Here is a 22,022-nt window from a genome sequence, read left to right as displayed (position 1 = left end):
CTTCTAGTAAGAAGGACAGAGCCCGAGTTTGCAGACGGGTGTCTGGCTGCGGTGGTGGTTCGGAACAACTGGGTCACACTGCCCTTTGAGACAGAAGAATAGCACCTTCCACTCAGCTGGTTGGGAGATTTTGATTTTTTTTTTTTTTTTTTTTTTAGCCCATCACTGATTTAGAAAGCTAGTTTCATTAATAAGGTTGCCCACTCTAGAATTACAAAGTTGATTGACTAACACTAAGAACCAAGCCTTTCATTATTTTGTTTGTTTATTTTTAAACACAACAGAAAGTGTATTCTTTTTTTTTCTTTAATTACTTATTTTTATTTTTGGCTGTGTTGGGTCTTCGTTTCCGTGTGAGGGCTTTCTCTAGTTGCAGCAGGCGGGGGCCACGCTTCGTCGTGGTGTGCGGGCCTCTCACTATCGCGGCCTCTCTTGTTGCGGAGCACAGGCTCCAGACACACAGGCTCAGTAGTTGCAGCTCACGGGCCTATTTGCTCCATGGCATGTGGGATCTTCCCAGACCAGGGCTCGAACCCGCGTCCCCTGCACTGGCAGGCAGATTCTCAACCACTGCGCCCCCAGGGAAGCCCCCTTTTCATTATTTTTAAAGGATTTAGAGCAGCGGGTCTCTACTGGGAGTACTTTGGCCTCCCGGGCGCTTGTCTGGAGACATTTTTAGTTGTCACAACCGGGTGAGGGGTGCTGCTGGCATCTAATGGGTAAGAGGCCAGGGATGTCGCTAAATACCCTACAGTGGACAGTACAGCCCCAACAAAGAGCGATCTGGCTCAAAATGTCAACAGTGCCGAGGCTGACCAACCCTGATTTATAGAAGGCTCCAGTTTTTCATTCTAGAGACATTCTGTAAACACACAAAAGCAATGTTCATGCACCCACCTATCAGACTCCTAAAGAACTAGGCCAAGCTTTTTCTTTTAAAGTAATTAAGAGTTCCCTGGTGGTCTAGTGGTTAGGAGTTGGCGCTTTCACTGCTGTGGCCTGGGTTCAATCCCTGGTCAGGGAACTGAAATCCCACAAGCCATGCAGCTCGGCCAAAAAAAAAAGAAAAAGAAAGTAATTCATTAAGTAATTCTGTTAGTGAATTTGACTATTAACCATGCCACCAGTTTTTCAGAAACACATCTAAGGAGCTGAGTTCTCACCAGACTATTAGCCACTGATGAACTTGCGAGGGCATAAATATTTGAAGACCACATCCCAAATTCCCAAACATCTACCTCTGCTCATTATATACATTTCCTTAAGAAAACGCCTTATGAGGAGCACAGAGTAGTGTCAACTAATTTCATCATCCAAGAAGCTTTGAGCTGAGAGAAGTGTTTGGAAATCTCCAGATGCCTCTTTGGAGGCACCAAGACTTGCCTCCCCCTGGGAGCGCTCAGAGATGCCTTGGGAGTAGGAAAGATAAGCAAACAGTCCGGGAGGGCTTACACCTGGGGCTTAGAGACTAGAAGTGAGTTTAACGCACAGGATGTCAGAATACAAGCATCTCAGAGGAAAGTCTGTGGTCTGCCCCCTTCTCATCTCGAAAGACTGACCGTGGCATTCCCCCTGAGACCCCCCTGGACGGGGTGAAAGAGACCACCCCTGGAAGCAGCCGACCTTTGATCCCCGTGAGAACAAGATAGTATTCAAATAGAGTTGCGGTTTTTGTTGTTTGGTTGTTTTTTTTCTGAAAATTACTTTCGGAAGCATTGCATTGGATAACATTAATGGATCTAGAGAGGCCCTGAAGTTGGTTACCAGGTTGGGTCTTCCCACAACTCACCCCTTTTTTTTTTTTTAATTAATTAATTTATTCATTTATTTATTTATTTTTGGGTGTGTTGGGTCTTCGTTTCTGTGCGAGGGAGTTCTCTAGTTGTGGCAAGCGGGGGCCACTCTTCATCACGGTGCGCGGGCCACTCACTGTCCGCGGCCTCTTGTTGCGGAGCACAGGCTCCAGACGCGCAGGCTCAGTAGTTGTGGCTCACGGGCCTATTTGCTCCGCGGCATGTGGGATCTTCCCAGACCAGGGCTCGAACCCATGTCCCCTGCATTGGCAGGCAGATTCTCAACCACTGCGCCACCAGGGAAGCCCAACTCACCCCTTTTTAACACATACGGTGACATCCTAAAAAGTTATGGGTTACTAGTAAGTAGGGGGTAGGGCGGTGGGGGGGAAGACTGGGGAGCCAAGAAAGGATTCAGAGCCCTTCAGGGCTGGCTCAAGTGATCTGATTTCCAATTTCAACCAAAGTGTCTGGTTCCCAAAGAACCATTCCTGGCTTGGGGGGCAGGGAGGGGGGCAGCTGAGAAGTGAGGGATTTACTGGGTAACTTTGCTTTTCCATATCAAGACCAGGAAATGAGAGGCACAAATGCTCAGAGGCAATAAGGGGAGATCCTTCCCCAGCCCGTGGCCTCTCCTTTTATCCACTCAGAAGCCCAACAGTTATTAGAAAGGAAAGCCAGCCTGAGACCTGAGAAAAGAATCAGGGCTGAGTTTTGCATGGCAGCTGCCTGTCATTTTTCTCAACTTTGGAAGTGTAATTTAATTAAATGGATCCTTTATTTCATTAAAAGTAGACCTCAACAAGTTTTCTGGTTTTTTTTTTTTTAATTTATTTATTTTATTTATTTATTTTTGGCTGCCTTGGGTCTTCGTTGCTGCGCGCGGGCTTTCTCTAGTTGCGGAGAGCAGGGGCTGCTCTTCGTTGCGGTGCGCGGGCTTCTCATTGCAGTGGCTTCTTTTGTTGCAGAGCACGGGCTTTAGGTGCGCGGGCTTCACTAGTTATGGCACGCAGGCTCAGTAGTTGTGGCTCACAGGCTCAGTAGTTGTGGCTCACAGGCTCTAGAGCACAGGCTCAGTAGTTGTGGCGCAGGGGCTTAGTTGCTCCGAGGCATGTGGGATCTTCCCAGACCAGGGATGGAACCCACGTCCCCTGCATTGGCAGGCGGATTCTTAACCACTGTGCCACCAGGGAAGTCCCCTCAACAGTTTTAAATCAGGCATTTACCAAAAAAAAAAAAAAATTCTGGTAGTAATCTGCCTTAAGCTTCTTTTCCCTAATAAAGTACTTTACGTTATTAGTTCCTGCAAAGTCATATTTCTTGAGTAAATGGATAAGATTTTGGTTTCTTAGGTAGCCCTGGGATAAATCCCAGCTCTGTCACTTATTAGCAGTGTGACCCTGGACAAGTCACCTCATTGCTTTGAATCTTGCTGAATCTGTAAAAGAGGGAAAAGATATTTTGAGGAAGAAGTGTGGTAATATACATAAAGCTTACACACGCTTATATATTCATTTTTTAAAATGCTTAACTGAGCATCTGCTATGTACTGGGCTGTGTTCCATGTCCAAGGGACATAGCAATAGCTCTCATAGAGCTTCCCTTCTGATTGAGAGAGGAGCACCAAAAATCATAAGATTATTACAGACAATGATAAATGCTATTAAAAACTGTAACAGTGTAATGAGATATAGCTTGAGTAGAGGGTCAGCAGCCAGGTTACTTTAGGCGGAATGGTCAGAGAAGGTCTTTCTGTTATTGAAAGTGGGAACTGAATGTTACAAAGGAGCCAGCCATGAAAGCGTCTGGGGAAAGGGAATTCCAGGCAGCGGGTACAGCAAGTGCAAAGGCCCTGAGGCAGTATCAAGTTTGGCAAGCTCAAGGAGCAGACATGTGCGTTGGAGTGGAAAAGTGAAGGATGTTGGCTTTATTCAGAGGGCCAGGGGATGCTAGTGGGTTTTAAATGAGGAGGGACAGCTCTGATTTTTGTTTTAGAAGGAGCAATCTGGCTGCCATGTGGACAACAGCTTTGGAGGTGAGGGGAAGCTAGCTGTCTTTATATGTAACCCGGCACACAGATGTGCTTGTTTCCATCCTCAGTGATGATCTAAAGGCCCCTTGGGAATAAAGTAAAGACATGAGTTACAGTCTAGGCTCAGATAATTAGAAACGGGTTTTTTACAACAAGTGTCCAGCAAGAGATATGAAAGTTACATGGGATGCGGGACAATTTTTCATTTTTAATGACTGTCTTACCTCCCTGGCACCCTCTAGTGTGTGTTTTCCAACACCACCAAGCAATTAACTCAATTCTGACTCTGTCTTCCTGAAGACAGCAGCACAGGTTAATCTCCCTAGTTAAGGGCTCAGTCCCACAAGACAGCCCCCACTTCAGATGCCAATTGAAAGTCCAGATTGTCACCTGTGCTTCTGACCAACTGGCTATAAATTGGAGGTTCCCATGACCCCCTCCTTAGGTTCATTTGCTAGAGCTCACAGAACTCAGAGAAACATTTACTTACACAGACTGACTAGTTTATTACAAGGGATATTATGAAGGATACAGATGAACAGCCAGACAAAGAAGTACATAAGGCAGGGTCCAGAAGGGTCCCCAGCACAGGAGCACCCACATGAAACTGGGGTGTGCCACCCTCCCAGCATGTGGATACATTTGCCACCCCAGAAGCTCTCCGAATCCATCTTTTGGGGTTTTATGGAGACTTCATTACATAAGCATGATTGATGAAATCATTAGCCATTGGTGACTGAACTCTATCTCCAGCCTCTTTCACCTCCCTAGAGGGAGACCAGGGGGCGGGGCTGAAAGTTCCAACCATCTAATCACATGGTTGGTTTCCCTGGCAACCAGTCCCCATACTTAGCACTTTTTAAAAGTCACCGTATTAACATAAACTCTGTTGAAAGGGGCTTGTTATGAATAACAAAAGACACTTCTTTTACTTTTATCACTCTTTATTTTTAAGTTGAAGTATGGTTGATTTACAATGTTATATTAGTTTCAGGTGTACAACATAGTGATTCAATATTTTTATAGATTACACGCCAAAGTTATTATAATATTATTGCCTATATTCCCTGTGCTGTCCATTACATACTTGTGTCTTACTTATTTTATAACTGGCAGTTTGTACCTCTTGATCCCCTTCACCTATTTCACCCATTCCCCACCCCACCACCCCTCTGGCTACCACTGGTTTTTCTCTGTGTCTGTGAGTCTGTTTCTGTTTTGTTATGTTTGTTCATTTGTTTTGTTGTTTTGATTCCACATATAAGTAAAAACATACAGTATTTGTCTTTCTCAGTCTAGCTTATTTCACTAAGCAAAATATCCTCCAGGTCCATTCATATTGGACCTGGAGGATATTTTGAAATCATATTGAAATCATACCAAGATTTCACATTTTTTATGGCTGAGTAATATTCCATTGTGTGTGTGTGTGTGTGTGTGTGTGTGTGTGTGTGTGTGTGTGTATCCATTCAACACATCTTTATCCATTCAACTGCCGATGGGCACTTAGCCTGCTTCCATATGTTGGCTGTTAGAAATTCTGAGGGCTTTAGGAGTTCTGTACCAGAAACAGGGACAAAAACCAAATATATATTTCTTATTATAAATCACAATATCAAACTGCCCCAAATATCACCTCCCCCCAATTATTATGACAACCAAAAATGTCCCCCAAACTTCCAAACTACTCTCTAGAAGGAGGTGCCACCTTTGCTGAGAACCACTGCTTTAAAACATGGTATATGAGATCATGTACCCAAAAGAGCAGCATTCTGTGATTTTTTTCGTTGCAGGCCGTGGTAGGTAGACAAATGGCCCCCAAAAGATATCCAGGTCCGAGTCTCCAGAACCTGTGAATGTTACCTTATATGGCAAAAGAGACTTAGCAGGTGTGATTAATGTAATCACAGGGTCCTCATAAGAGGGAGGCAGGAGATGAGAGTGGAGAGGAGGAGGTACGAGGTCAGCAGTAAGTGGCTGGAGTGGAGAGACCAAAGCCAAGGAACACACGGTGCCCTCTAGAAGCTGAAAAAGACAAGGAAACTGATTCTCCTTGAAACCTCCCAGAGGAACACCTTGATTTTAGACTTCTGATCTCTAGAACTGTAAGAAAATAAATTTGTGTTGTTTCAAGCCACTAAGTTTGTGGTAATTTGTTACAGCAGCCATGAGAAACTAATATACATGCTTATCTTCATGGTTAACGTCCAGTGATGGTGAGTGCAACAGGTTTGCCATCTATGGTCATAATGACAAGTTTCTTTCTAAACTGCATGCATTTAAGTTTTTTTTAAAAAGTTGGGGGAGGGGTAGCTGAATTAAAGGAAAATACTAAGTTAACATAACACAGCTGCTCTCCGGCATGTGAAACTTGCAAAAGCGTTACAAGAATGGCCATGGTTTAGAAAATACCAGGTTAAACTATTGCATGGGAATTTCTAAGTGGGGAAAGTTTTCTGATGGAAGATTCTGGACTCTGCTGCTTTTTGCTAATAATACGTAAGCACCAGGAGCAAGTCACATCACATGCATTATCCTACAGCAGCCCTAGAAAGGACTCACTGCTTGTATCCAGGTGAGAAAACTGAGGTTCCAGGGAGGGCGAACATCTCATCCAAGGTCATGTCCCTGGGGAATGACAGTCCCAGGATTTGAACCCAGGTCCTGCTGACTCCACAGTTGATGTGCTCAACCACTTTGCTTCATAGAGCTTCTTGCCTGTGGCCACTTTCATGCACACCTGGTGAATGGTGGGGGCAATCCGTGGTAGTCATTTGGGGGAAACCATTTCCTCCATTAGGATGATGCTTGTGTAAAGGAGAGACTGTGGCTCTAAGACCAGATAATAAGTCGGACCCTTCCCTGCACTTGACTTACATCACCTTGGGGTTTGGGGAGTAAGAGGAGCCATCAAAAGAGAAGACAGTCTTCCGAAGTGCTCCCTGGCAAGGCTCAATCATTGCTAAGATGTGTAGAAGCACTTGAACTTGCCCATGGCCGTTGCCAGTTGGAAGTACCTGTTTTTGTACAGACACCAGAAAGTTGTGAGCAGAGTCAAAAATCTTTTGATTATAAGCAACAGAAACTCAATGCACATTAATTTAAGCCAAAAAGGAAAATGTACCAAAATATCCAGAAGTAGACTTTGGGAACAGCGGGATCTGATCCCCCAATAATTTCATATGAATCTGTGTGCGTTGTCAGTAAGGCTCTGCCAGTTTGGTGACAGAGATGGCTGCCAGCATCCTCAAGTTTAGGTTCTCCCAGCTCAGCCACCTCAGGGGTAAGAAGGTGCCTCTTTCCCAGTAGTTATAGCTGACATCCTAGGGCCAACTCTAGTTGGCTCCCATTGGCCACATGACCATCCCTGAACCAGTCACTATGATTCTAACCAGACCTAGGTTATGAGATCACCCTGGAAGGGCAATAATGGGTATTATTTTTACTAAAACATATGAACTGCTAATTTACAGATATGAAGGTTCATTCCTGGAGAGGTTAGGTATCTCCACAGTATCATGCTGCCTCTTTTGTTAACCAGTTGTTTTTTCAAAGTGTCTAATAAAGACACTGTGTTGGGGGCCCCCAAAACCACCCTCAGGCTTGATGAGTTGCTAGAAGGACTCACAGGACTCAGAAGAGCTATTATACTCATGGTTACAGTTTTTTACGGTAAAAGGATACAGATTAAAATCAGCGAAGGGAAATGCACATGGAATGAAGTCCAGGAAAAACCTGGTCCAACCCTCCAGGTGTCTTCTCCCAATGGAGCACAGACAGTCCAGTTAATTCTCCCAGCACTGAGGTGTGATAGTTCGTGCCAAGTGTTATCAACCAGGGAAGCTCACCTGAGCCTTGGTTTCCAGGGTCTTATTGGGTCAGTGATACAGGCATGCAGCATCTGCATGGCAGACCCCAGCGCCTCAGAACAAAAGCAGGCAGTCTCCATAAATCACATTGTTAGCATAAACTATCTGATCAACTGGTATTGCTTGACCCAAGGGCTCAGAGCTCATCCACCAGGAGCCAGCCAAGGACCAGTCTTGAAGTCAGACCTTTCTTAGGAATATGCAGAGTTTGAGCAACCCAGGCCTGCTGAGTTAACCCTCTCCTGCACAGACAGCCTCCAAATCTTCACAGCAGGGATCCCCAAAGGAAACCAGCTCAAGTGGAGACCACCAGGTACTATAGAAGCTACTGCATCTAGATATTCCAGGGGGCAGCACACCTCTTCTTTCCAGTCACGTGGCTGAGCCACGAAGTCAGGCACTTCCTCAGAGCAAAGAAGCATCATGGCATAACCAGAGGATAATGGAATCTGGAGTCAGATCAGACCTGAATTCCAGCATCCCCCCACCCTTACACACACACACACACACACACACACACACACACTCCAACAAAAATAGAAGTTCATCATTACTGCGTATGATGTACTCTGATATTTTGTCATCTATTCTAGAGATTGGCCACCTTTTTCTATGAAAGTATGGTAAATATTTTAGGCTTTAGGCTAGGCTCTGTAGCAACTATCAACTCTGCCATTGTAGCACAAAAGCAGCCATAAACAGTAAGTGAACAAATAGGCATGGCTGTGTTCCAATAAAACTTTATTTACAAAAACAGGCAGTTTACTGACCCCTGGATTCTCTTGTATTTTTTTCTATTCTTTTTTTCTTTTTTTATACTTATACTTTTTTTTTTTTTAAGTTTATTTATTATTTTATGTCTGTGTTGGGTCTTCGTTTCTGTGCAAGGGCTTTCTCTAGTTGCGGCAAGCGGGGGCCACTCTTCATCGCGGTGCGCGGGCCTCTCACTATCGCGGCCTCTCCCGTTGCGGAGCACAGGCTCCAGATGCGCAGGCTCAGTAATTGTGGCTCACGGGCTTAGTTGCTCCGCGGCATGTGGGATCTTCCCAGACCAGGGCTCGAACCCGTGTCCCCTGCATTGGCAGGCAGATTCTCAACCACTGCGCCACCAGGGAAGCCCCTTTTTTTCTTTTTTAATGCTGGACATTTAAAGTAAATGTTCACTAACAGGTTTATAACCTAGACTTTGAAAAGCTCATTTAATCTTTGTAACAACCCTATGAGTTAAGTAACCCCATTTTACAAATGAGAAACTGGGGCACATGGACATTAGGTAACTTGTGCAAGGTCATCTAGTTGGTAAGAGGTGGAATTGGACTTGAACATAAGCAGTCTGGCTCAGAGCCCACACTGTTAACCTACTGCAAAGCACTCAATAAAGATTGGCTATTATTATCCAACCAGCTGTGAAAAAAAACAAAAGACCACAGTCATATAAGTTGATTTCAAGATGAATTTGGGGTGAGCCTTTCTTCTGTTCAAAGGGTTGTGATGCTGAATAAATAGTGTGTGGATCTCACTTCTGAATTAAACATGGTAGAATTAAATGTTGAATTAAACCATCTGCTACAAAAGCGTTACGTGCTTAAAATAGAAAACTTGGAAAATTCAGCAAAGGAAATTCTTTATTGGACAAATAGAGTTGTGATTCATTAAAAACAACTTTTCGGTTAAAAACTTGGACTCCTTTTGAAATGAAAATGGTTGCTTCCTAATCCACAGGGATTGGGAAGTAGACCTCTTAAGAATACGGCTTAAATTGGAGAGCTTGTGTATTTGGGAGTGATGGAGGCACTTGACAGAAAACAATTGCCATCATCTAAATTAATGCAAAGTTGATTCAGATTTGAAACCTCCAGGAATCCACATGCCGTTTTCTTCATTCAGGTTTGTTTGACATCAGATTAATTTCGTTTTAGGAAAGACTTACCCTCTCCCCTCCATCCAGGAAATACAGCCATACGTCACAAAATAACTTACTGATCTACAAGGCAGATCTCAGAGCGGCCCATATGGTGAATGCCCTCACCATCCTCCTCTAATTAAGAGAACCTCACCAAGAATGTGTGATAATTAGGTTACAGAGCTGCATCCAGGTCTACAGCATCTGTCTCGGGCGGGTTCCATCGCTCAAAGCATCCTCATCAGCCTCCTAAATGAATGCGTGTATAGCCCACCTCGCCACCATCAAAACTGAACCCTGACAAATCTGTACAACATTAGAGCACATTGAAAAAATCTGCAGCGCCTTATTCTGATTTGTACCTTCACGGGGAGAGAGCCACCCACAAACTCTTGAGTCAGACAAAGATGACATTCCATCCTCCCGAACCCCACCAGCTCCCAGCACAGTCCTTTCGACAGACAATTTACAAATCGAAGCCTGTTTTGGAAAAACTCCCCTTTTCTCAGTTCTCCATTCTGGTTTAAATGGATTGTTTTTTTAAGCACAATCTGTTTCTGCTGTTGCTTGTTTAGGAAATTAACCACTGATTTTTTTTTAATCCAAAGATTATGTAGTGATTAAGAAAATGGTTTTCATGTGAGATGGTACTTTCATAAAGCACATCTTTAATAAAGTACCATCTGATTTGGGGTGTTCCTGCTGGGTTTACAGAAGCAGGTTCTTTGCTTAAGGGGGTGAGGAAGTGGACTGGGGGATTTTGACAATAACCAACGCTTGGGGAGTGCCTGCTGCATACCGGGCCCTGGGCTAGGGGTTTACACGTGTGCTGCCCTGCAGTGTTAGCCTGTAGCCTTTTATTAGCTGAAGAACATGGCATGAAGGCTCCCATGTTTTAGGCTTTCTTTGACTGGGAGATGTGCTGGGTCAGATAGGGCGTCCTCCCGCTCCAAGCTGCACAGGGTAACTTAAGCCAACAGACCAGGGTGGTGTGTTTATAGAGCATATTAGGGGCGCATTCAGCGGGCAGCATGAGATGAAACCCATGTCTGTCATCCTGTCCTCACTCCAGCTGTCTTTCACATTAATTAATGCTGAGCCTCCACTATTTTTTTTTTTTTCTTCGTTTCTCAGTCTTTACAACCCTGAAAAAAACATTTTCTCCTTGGATAGAGTGGTCTGGCCCAGAGTAACACTTTGTGTTACTTAACCCCTGAGACAGTTGTGCTTTTCATGGGCTATTCCAGACTTTTCCACCCCAGCACAACTAGTTTTTATCAAGTGTCTTGAAAAGAGGTCCCCCCTACATAGTTCAAAACAATCTAATAGGCAGCATGCAAGCAGATTTTAGGAAAAGCTGAAATAAGAGAATGCTTAGAGAATAGATGGGTATTCTGAAGGTTCTCCTCAGAAACTTTTGGGTGTCTTTAAGTTTTTGTTTCAATTTTTAATTATACAAGAAATGTTTGAATCCCTTCTCTTTAAAAAAACATTTAGAATTTACTGGATAATACTAAAGTTCACTTTGATCATCTCCTCGAACTCCTCTGTCTCCTCCTCTCTGCTTTCCACAAGTAATTGCTGTTCTGACTCTGGGTTTATCCTTGCAGATATTTACAAATATATAAGTGCCCATGGAAAATATGTAGTAACATTGTATATGTTTCTAATAAGTGGTAATAACATGCAGTATATAACTTTCAGAAAACTGTTGCTTTCACTCAATGTTTTTTGTTTTTTTTTTTTTTGACGTGTCCTTGGTAATACATGGAGGTCTGGTTCATTTCTTTCCATTGAGTTTAGTTTTCCATTGTATGAATATTCTACATTTTATTTCTCTAATTTCCTTTGGCTGGACAGCTAAATTGTTTCTGAACTTTTGCTATTTACAGACAGTTCTGTAATGAACATCTTTTTACATGTCCCTTGTTCACATGTATGGGTCTTTGTCCAGTTTAATATTTACTGTAGGGTAATATTACTTGAGTATGTTTCCTTTTATTTTTAATTTAGTTTTCTTTTAATCCAAGAAATATATGCATAGAGTTTAAAACCCATAGAGCTCTCCAAAGGAAAGAATTACGAAAAACAGTAGTCCCTAGCGACTTTCCCCGAACCCCACCCTGTCTTTCTGCGCAGAGGCAACAACTCTCAACTCTTGCTGATTCTTTGGGTCTTCACCTCCAAATTTCTAAGTAACCTGCTTCTGTGACCACATCTTGATTTTTTTGTTTTTCTGTTTTAGGCATGGTCTCTGGCTTCCCAAACTGGAAGTTAAGACTTTAGCTCTCTTTTCTCACCCTTGCCTTTATCACACACATGCAGACTTTCTCTTCACATCCTCCCAATATCAGTAAGTCATAATTTCAGCTTTATCGATAGAGAGGATTTGGCTTCTTCTAACTATGCAAATACTTGTCATAGGTAAGCCATTTTGTCTACAATAATTACTTTTCCTGTTTTGTGTGCTATGGGACTTGACATTTTTCTGAATAAATCCTTTCAGAGGATAAGTCTGGATGGCCCCTTCTTCTTGCTTCCTGTCTAGTACATGGAGGGCTGGGCACAGGTGGTTAGGTATACAAACAGCCTCGCCAAGAAAGAATGTGCAATCCTGCAGAGGTGAAATAGTTTGGGTATGAGTAATGTGTGGAAACACCCCCAAACCCTTTTGCCAGGTCACACAACGATTCCCTGCTTGGCCCTGAAAAGTTTGTTTTCCCCATTTTCTCTTCGTTATTCATGGAGCGCTCTACCCTGCGACTTCCAGCCAGGATCCGGAGTGCTAAGCTTTGGCTGTTGGGGCCCTAATGAGATGTTTCACCTAATGGCTGCGTTCCTGGGCTTGATTCTTCACAGTTGTGTGTGTGAAGCTGAGATCACCAGCTACGGGTTTTTTCCTTTTTTTTTTTTTTTTTTATGGGTCAAGAAGGGTTTATGTCATTCATTATTTATTTTTATAATAGAAGTAATGCAGCCTCCCAGTAAAAAAATTCAACGGGGAAAAGAAGTGTATGGAGTGACAGGTCAAGGCCCCCTTTACTCCTCTCCCAGTCCTGGCCCCTCCAACGCCTCCTCTGAAGCAGTACTGCTCTGGAACCAGATTACTTGGCTTCAGATCCCAGCACTCGCTAGCTGTGTGGCCTTGAGCAAGTTACTTGGTGAGCCTCAGTGCTCTCATCTATGAAATAGGAAAATACTAGTGCTCACCTCAAAGAGTGCTGTGGAGATTAAATAAGTTAATACTTGAGAGTGGCACAGAGAAAGCACTTAATAGATATCAACCAGGAATATTACTAAGTGTTGTCTCTCCTTTTAGACCAGTGGTTCTTAACCTTGACTGCACATTGAAATCAAGTGGGGAGCTTTAAACTTTTCTGGTGCCTGGATCCCACCCTCGGCCATTCTGATTTTATTGATCAGGGGTATGACCTGAGCATCAGGATTTTTAAATGCTCCTCAGATCATCACAGTGTGCAGCCCGGGTTGAGAACCATTATGTGCCATATGCTCCATATTTTCCACGTGTATCAGTTGGAATAGCTGAGGTTATGCTGCAGTAACAAACATCCCCCAAATCTCATCTACTTCTTTTTTTTTTTAACTGGAGTATAATTGCTTTACAATCTCATCTACTTCTTATTTACAGTACGTGTCCATTGTGGTCTGTTGCAGCTCTGACTCTCATCATCTTTACTCTGGAACCCAAGCTAACCGAGTAGCTTTTATCTGGAACATTTAGCCTTGTGAAGTGGGAAGAGAGCATGGTGAACCATGCACTAGCTCTTAAAGCTTCCAAGCAGAAGCAAAACATAACTTCTGCTCACATTTCATTGGCCAAAGCAAGTCATATGGTCACATCTGAGTTCAACAGGGAGCATCTGTATCAGGGGGCCAGCAGCCTTCTTCTGCAGGGGGCCAGATAGTCAGTATTTTAGGATCTATAAGGATCTGTAACAACTACTTACCTCTGCCTTCAAAGCACAAAAGCAACCGTAGACAATACACTGTCCAAAAATGTAAAAATCACTCTTAGCTCGTGAGCCATTCAAAAACAGGCAGCAGGCCAGATCTGGCCCTCAGGCCGTAGTTTGCCAGCCCCTGGTGTATATCATCTTCCTACGGGGAGAAGGTTTTCAGGAAGGGACCCCAAATATGGGTAAAGAGTAATGCAGTCTACATGCTATGTGTATAGAAAAGAGAAGGAGAGACAGAGACAGAGGGAGAGAGAATGGACCCTTTTATTGTACACTGTGTTTTACACACTATACTGTGATACAGCTTGCCTTTGTTCCTTAATACTATTTTTCTGGATGATTCTTTCATGTCAGGAGTTCTAGCATTACTCCATTTTTTTTAATGGCTGCCTCGTTTTCTCGGGTATGGATGTACTACAGTGATTTCTTTGGTTTGGTTTGGCTGCATTGGGTCTTCATTGCTGCACGCAGGCTTTCTCTAGTTGCAGAGAGCGGGGGCTACTCTTCAATGCAATGTGTGGGCTTCTCATTACGGGGGCTTCTCTTGTTGCAGAGCCTGGGCTCTAGGCGCATGGGCTTCAGTAGTTGTGGTGCATGGGCTCAGTAGTTGTGGCCCGCAGGCTCAGTAGTTGTGGCACATGGGCTTAGTTGCTCTGCAACATGTGGGATCTTCCTGGACCAGGGATCGAACCTGGGTCCCCTACATTGGCAGGCGGATTCTCAACCACTGCACCACCAGGGAAGTCCCCTACGGTGGGTTTTGTTTATATGTTTGTTTTTGTAGTTAATCCTCTCTTGTTAGATAAAAGTGTTTTTTTAAATAGCCGGAGGAGGAGGAGGGCTATAGCCATAGAGCGATTGTTGTAAGGAGAGAACCAACATCCCAGCTCTCCCAGTAGTTTATACATAGTTTATACTGCTTTCCCTGAAATCTCTCAGGCCTCCCTGGAAACACACATTCTCCAAGAGGCTCTCCTTTCCTACAGCCATTTCTGGTTCTTGCAACACTGAACAGTTGCCATTCCAGGGGCATATTTGTGGGGGGAGATTTAAACACTGACGAGGGTAAATAGAAATGATGAAAAAGTAGAAGTGAAATCTCAGAAGCTGTGCAACATTATCACCCTGACCCCACCCGGAGACACATCTTAGGCCGTGTGCTAGGCGCGCAGATGAGGACAGACCGGATCCGCCATTCAGGGGTGGGCCGGGAGGAGAGGAGGCTGAGATGACAGTGACTCCACTTACTTGTGCTTTTCTCTGCTTCTTCCTAACAGGACACCACGGCGTCCGTGCGCATCGGCCTCATGATGGAAGAAATGATCTTCAACCTCGCAGATACACATCTGTTCTTCAATGACCTGGAGGTTTGGAATTGCTTGATTGCTCATTTCATTCCATAGTCGCTGTATTTAATCACCTGCATCTGGTTTGGGGGCAGAGACACTGCCTTTTCTTTTTCCTTTTTCGTTTGGAGGCTAGAAACTTTTGCTCACAACCCCCAAGAAGGCACAAAACTGTGGCCAGCCATGGCTTATTGGAAACACACTTGACCGGATTCTCTCCCCACCTTCCCTCTCTACGGTTAATGGGCTTTTCTCTCTGCTCTAGCAGTGATGTCCACTGGCAGTTTTACTAATCCAATCAAGGCTTCGTAGTTTCTTCCTCCTGAAATTTGCTATTTAATAAAGTTTATTAAGGCAAATTAGTACAGATCCTCCTGGGTCAGGAATAATTAGCAGTGGGCCAGGATGGAAGCTTTTAAAAACAATTTACATTCTCCTGAAAACATGTTTTACAAAGAGAGAGAGAGAGTGAGCAGTGGGGCCGCGCGGATTTAAAGTATCTGCTCCTGTGCCCCTAAGCAAGTAGCAAGGGAGATAGGAAAAAGGAGAGCAGCTTCAGAAATAAATTTAATTCGTTTGTTTATACCCAGCCTGTGTCAGAAAGATTGGGGAAGAATTTCAAATAGAAAACATATTTAAAGTAGAGCTACTAAAGCAAAGGCAAAGGAATTGAAAGCCATGTAATGAGTAAGGGTGAGGCATTGTACCAGAAAAAATCTGGCTCAGGCTAACTACAGCAGTTGAGTCTCTCTGAGCTTCCTGGTAGACAAAGCAAGGAGGGAAATGTAGTGCACTACTTACCCCTAATGAAAGAGCAAGCAGCTTTCTTTCTCCAAGGTGAGGAAAGTTTTTTTGGTTGATAAGAGGATTAATGTGGGAATCTTCTAGCTTTGTAAATTATATTCTCGTTATTGGTTTAACAGATTGAAAAATAAAGGCAACCTAAAATAAAACTGCATGTAAAAGAACAATTCTATTTATCCTAGTAGGAATATTTTTTTCTTAGAATCTGGAAAATCCCTGGGTACTCAACTGTGAAGTAGTAATATGAAGGCTATAAATTCCAAATCTGTCCTGGCCAACTGAGAGCATTACTCATTTATCGTCAGGAAAGGATACAGAGTTTCCTTCCCAGTCTGCAGTCCTAGAGTCCAGAAAGGGAAATCCTTGCTGAAATGATCGATCTTGTGTTCCGTCCAGTCTCGGCAAGCCGTTTGGGCCTCAGTCCTCCCATCTATGAAATGAGATTGATGCTCTCTGCCCAACATCTTTTTCAAAGAGAGGATTGAGATAGAAACTTGCTGAGGAAGGGGACTTCCCTGGTGGTCCAGTGGGTAAGACTCCATGCTCCCAATGCAGGGGGCCGGGGTTCAATCCCTAGTCAGGGAACTAGATCCTGCATGCATGCGGCAACCAAGAGTCTGCGTGCCGCAACTAAGGCCCGGCACAGCCTAAATAAATAACTAAATTAAAAAAAAAAAAAAAACTTGCTGAGAAAGAAAGAGAGCTTTGGAGTAGTGGAGAATGCCAGTAGCATCGAGGCCCAAAACTATCTCTTTAGCCAAAAGCAATATGCAAGCTCCCTTTACAAAGTCCTCTTATGTCTTGGGGGGAAAAAAAGAGAGAGAGAGAACTTAAAATTAAATTTTTTAATTAAAAAAAAACATGGCAATTGAATTCAGCAAGTATTATGGAGCCTAATGTAGTAAAGACTCAGCTGATTGCACATAGCAAAACCCAACTTGCTTTAGCAAAAAATGGAAATTATTGGCCCTTGTAGCTGAAAAGTCCAGGGTAGATGTAGTTTTTCCCTGTCTCCTGCTTAGAATGTCACTTTTGTGAGAGGAGGGACCATGTCTGTCTGATTCACCCTGAATCCCCAGGGACCAGGCAGTAAACAACCAAACAAATCCATAAACAAGCATGCTTGTGGTAGTGAAAAGGACGTGAAGAAAATAAAACAATCAGATGTGATAGTGAGTGTTGGGGGTGAGGGAGTAGGGTAGGGGAACAGCATTCTCGAGGGGGTCAGGGAAGCCATCTCGAGGACGTGGCGCTTGAGCCAAGGCCTGAATGATGACAGGAGCCAGCCAGGTGGAGACCAAGGGAGGTGGGATTAGCAGGTGCAAAGGCCCTGAGGTGAGAACTAGTGTGATGTCATCAAGGATCGGCAAGAAGGACAGGTGAGTGCAGTGAGTGAAAGCAAGGGGGCGGCTGGGAGGGATGAGTCTGGAGAGGGAGGCATGAGCCAGACACGAGCCATAGACATCAGAGTTGGACAACCATGGGGCGAGGGAGCATGAAACGGGAAGAGCCACATGACCTGATTTATGTTTTAAAATGACCACTCTGGCTGCTGCATGGAGATAGGCAGTAGGACGGGAAAGGTAGAGACAGGGGGACCAGCAAAGAGATACTTCCAAGCAAAAGACGAAAAATGGGTTGGATCAAGATGGGAAGAAGACGTGGGCCCCGGGAGAATGGCAGGAAAGCTGAGAGGCCTTGCTGACGGGTTGGATGTGGGGGTGAGAGGAGAGAGGAGTCAAGAGGGGCTCCTGGGCTTGGCCTGACCTGAGTGATGGTGCTGTTCTCTGTGATGGGCAGCACAGGGAAGATGGGAGAATCCATCCTTCTGTTGTGGGCACATGAGGTCGGAGATGTCTGGGACACCCCAGTGAAACACCAGATCGACAGGCAGATACACGAGTTTGAAGCTCTCACGCAGTGAAGGTGGTAGACACATAGTAAGCCCTTTCTTTGTCCATCTTGGTTGAACCTGAGGCTCAGAGCCAGGTATTTTTTGGACTGCTGTGTGTTCTAGCCCTTGTCTTCAGAACCTTGCCCCATCTGCTGTTCCTCGCTGACCCCAAAGTCAAAGTCGCACCTCTTGGAAAAGGATCTTAATTACCAGCTGGAGCTACTCAGTAAAAACAAGCCAGTTTGTTTTTACTCTCTACATTTTTTTCCAAAATGTCCCCAGTGCCAGAAGCCCCGAGGGCACCTTAGCAGAATTGAAACCGTGTTATACGATGCAGAAGTTAAGACACAAGTGAAAACATATTGCTTGCTGGTGCAGGGAGCCCCCGTCAAAATCTGAAGGGCAGCCCGGTGGAGCTCCCCAGGGAGGCCCTTCGGGGCTGGAGCCTGGCTCCTGCATGGATGGTCAGATGATGGGGTTTAGGGAACGAAGTCAGATCCCTTTCTGCTCTGAGCCTGCAGTGCCATCTCTAAATAAGGAGATCAGCTCCCACAAGCAGCAGCGATTTATGGAGAGTTTAGCATTCACCAGGCCCTGCTCTAAGTGCTGTGGATTCAGTGGCAAAAAAACAAAAACCGAAAAAACAACACAGCAAGATTCCCCCACCCTGGCGGCATTGACCTTCCAGTTGGGGAAGCAGACCATAAACAATTGAATATAAAATGTCAGATAAAGTGTTCCAAAGAGAGACCAGCAGAGCCGGAGGAGATGCTCCCAGGGACTATTTTACTTGGTATAACCAGGTAAGGCTTCTGTGACATTGGAGCAGAGACCTGAAGGAGGTAAGGGAGAGGACCATGTGGGCATCTAGGCAGAGAGTGTGCCAGACAGAGAAAACAGCAGTGCAGAGCCCCTGGGGCGTGGTCAGAGTTGGCAAGTTCCAGGAACAGGAAGGATTGCCCAGTGCAGCTAGAGCAAAAGAGCAGGAAGGACGGTGGAGGGCAGTTTGGGGGAGGGGAGACAGATCACCTGGGGCCTCTGGGCCATCATAAGGCCCTGGGTAACATTCTAACAGTGACCAGAAGCTATTGGAGGATTTAGAGCAGGGGAGCAACATGACCTGACTCGCCGTTCAGAGGCTCCCTCTGGCTGCTGGGTGGAGAACAGACCAAAGGGGGCAATGGTGGAAGCAGGTGTTTGCATTAGGTCGGTTCCCGGACTGAAAGGTGAAAGTGCTCATGGGGCGGGGATTCCATGAGGAGGACTGGTCAGAGACAAAGTAGGTGCCTAGTTCAGCTGTATCTCAGGACTTTAGGGATGCGTGTCCAGAGTTTAGGGCAAGTGTCTGCTAATCAGTTCAGTCTGCCTTTGAGTCCTGGCTCCACCATCTCCTGGCTGTGTGACCTGTGCAAGTCACTCCACCTCCTTGAACCTCAGTTTCCTCATCTGTTAAATGGGTAGAAGAAAAGCCCCTAACTTCCAGGGTCATCAGGATGATGGGAGATACACGGAAGCAGTCAGCAGAGAGCCTGGCACACGGTACATGCCCAAGAGATGGGCCTCCCCACCAGAGGGCTGCATGTGCCACTGGGACTGTGCAAGGGGGGTTTACATGGTACAGGGGCAAATTGTTTAATTTAAATCATTATATGTTTATTGTATGATGAGCTAGAAAAGGTAACTAGGTTGCCCAATCCCCGATTTTATCATAATTCAGTAACAATACATGTAATGCAGAGATAGGGCAAAGATTATGACAGTGGTGAACAACCTGGCCCTAAATGACAGCCAGTTGCTGGAGTTTGGGCATAAATATTGACAATTACCCGGCCAACTTGCCTTTGTGCGAGAGCTACTTCTTTTGCAGTAAAATCCAGGGCAGAGGACCCTCATCTGAAATGTCAGCTGGATTGTGGAGCAAGGGTGGAGGTTTGATTGAAATTCACACACCTGCCGCTTGGGAGCTCATGAAAGCATCCTCGGGCTCACTGAACTGCGCATGTGCCACTGCCCAAGCCAGGCCGGACCCGGCTGAGTGGAGGTGCCCGGGAGCACAGTCCTCTTGGGTTTGATTTCGGGGCTCAGTGTGCAGTGGGGGAGGCGATACCATCCGTCCTCGTGGCCCCTGCGTGAAGAGGTGAGTGGGGGAAAGCAGGGCAGATTCAGGCGAGGAACAGCCCCGTCCTCGCTTTCCCGTCTTCCCTCGTTCTCAGAGAGCGGGCTCTCCATGTCTGCAACCTCATTATCGTCAAGTGGGGGAGGGTGAGTTTGGAAATGGGAGGGAAGTGTGGGTTATCACACGAGGGGGAAGAACTGTTGGCTCCTAGCAGTCGGGGCCGGGGATGCCACATAACCCAGCACTTTGTACAGCCTTGTACAACGAGGAATGATTCCACGCAAAATGCCGGGGGCACCCCGTTGAGAAACTGCACCAAGCCCTTGAGAGTAGTCAATCAGCTGCACCATATTTATGGATCCACTAGCGTAGAGCACAATCCAGGCTTCATGTAACTTGCTTTTACTTGAAAAAAATTTTTTTGTTGTTAAACTTACAATTTTTCTCTTATTACTGTTTTAGGGGGAAAATGACTAACACATTATGCCAGTGATTTCATAGGTGATATTGCTTAGGATGAAACTGAGGTTTTATTTTTTGTTTGTTTGTTTGTTTTATTGAAGTATAGTTGATTCACAATGTTGTGTTAGTTTCTGGCGTACAGCAAAGTGATTCGGTTATACAGATATATTTTTTCATATTCTTTTCCATTATGGTTTATTACAGGATATTGAATATAGTTCCCTGTGCTATACATAAATCCTTGTTGTTTAATTTATATATAGTGGTGTGTATCTGTTAATCCCAAACTCCTAATTTATCCCCCCGTTTCCCCTTTGGTGACTATATGTTTGTTTTCTATCAATATGTCTGTGAGTCTGTTTTTCTTTTGTCAATAAGTTCATTTGTGTCATATTTTAGATTCCACGTATAAGTGATATCATATGGTATTTGTCTTTCTGTGTCTGACTTACTTCACTTAGTGTGATAATCTCTAGGTCCACCCATGTTGCTGCACCATGTCATTATTTCATTCTTTTTTATGGCTGAGTAGTATTCCATTGTATATATGTACCACATCTTCTTTATCCATTCATCTGTTGATGGACACTTAGGTTGCTTCCATGTCTTGGCTGTTGTAAATAGTGCTGCAGTGAACATTGGGGTGCATGTGTCTTTTCACATTAAGAGTTTTCTCTGATGCATGCTCAGGAGTGGGATTGCTGGATCATATGGCAACTCAATTTTTAGTTTTTTAAGGAACCTCCATACTGTTCTCCATCATGGCTGCACCAATTTACATTCCCACCAACAGCGTAGGAGGGTTCCCTTTTCTCCACACCCTCTCCAGCATTTGTTATTTGTTGACTCTTTAATGATGGCCACTCTGACCGGTGTGAGGTGATACCTCATTGTAGTTTATGTTTCCCTAATAATTAGAAGCTACGGTTTTAAACGTTTAAAAAGGAAAGTTGATTGAAAGGGGTATGATAGGGTGCATCACAAATAGTAGTGGTGAACATTGTTTGAGAAATTGTCTCAGTGATATCAATTATGTTTCAGTAATTTAAATCTCTGTGTGATAGAAAATGTATCTCTTATGGAAGGTCACAGTCAAAACCACTTGAAAGCCAATGCCCTAGAGCCCTAGGGATGTCTGTGTTCTATTCTGCACTGTCCAATACAGTAACCACTGGCCACATGTGGTTATTGAGCACTTGAAATATGGCTAGTGCAACCGAGGCACTGAATTTTTAATTGTGTTTAATTTTAAATAATTTTAATGTAATTAGCCACATGTGGCTGGTGGCTATCATATTGGACAGAACATTTACCTCATTGTACTCATTGTAGAAAGTTCTATGAGACAGTGAAGCTCTGGAACCCTAAATTTGTAAGACATGACCTACATTTTCAGTTAGGATGGTGATGATAATAATAATAATAATAATAATAGTAACAGTAATCACAGCTGACATTTACTGAATACTTACTAGGTACCAGGCACTGTTCTGTGCAGTTTACATGTATTAACTTGTTTAATCTTCACTATTATTATCCCTATTGTCTCAGTCTGCTCAGGCTCCCATAACAAAACATCACAAACTGTATGGCTTAACACAACAGAAATTAATTTTCTTACCATTCTAGAGGCTAGAAGTCCCAGATTAAGGGGCTGGCAAATGTGGTTTCTGGTGCGAGCTCTCTTCCTGGCTTGTAGAGGCCACCTTCTCACTATGTCTCCACATGGCCTTTCCTCAGTGTGTGTACAAGGAGAGGGAGAGAGAAAGGGAGAGAAAAAGCATGTGCTAGCCAGCTCTGCTGTCTCTTTTTATTAGGACACTAAT

General features: G+C 44.4%; 1 protein-coding gene across 1 annotated transcript in view; it reads left to right on the top strand.

The window, feature by feature from the left end:
• EYA2 (EYA transcriptional coactivator and phosphatase 2) overlaps positions 1 to 22,022 on the top strand; it is a 258,658-nt gene that overhangs the window by 206,968 nt on the left and 29,668 nt on the right. The window contains exon 10 of the mRNA XM_059899040.1: positions 14,852 to 14,941. Coding sequence (XP_059755023.1) covers positions 14,852 to 14,941 — 90 coding nt within the window. The remainder of the gene's footprint in view (positions 1 to 14,851; positions 14,942 to 22,022) is intronic.

This window comes from Balaenoptera ricei, chromosome 15 (assembly GCF_028023285.1).
Source record: "Balaenoptera ricei isolate mBalRic1 chromosome 15, mBalRic1.hap2, whole genome shotgun sequence".
Lineage (NCBI taxonomy): Eukaryota > Metazoa > Chordata > Mammalia > Artiodactyla > Balaenopteridae > Balaenoptera > Balaenoptera ricei.
This window is presented reverse-complemented; position numbering and strand designations above follow the sequence as displayed.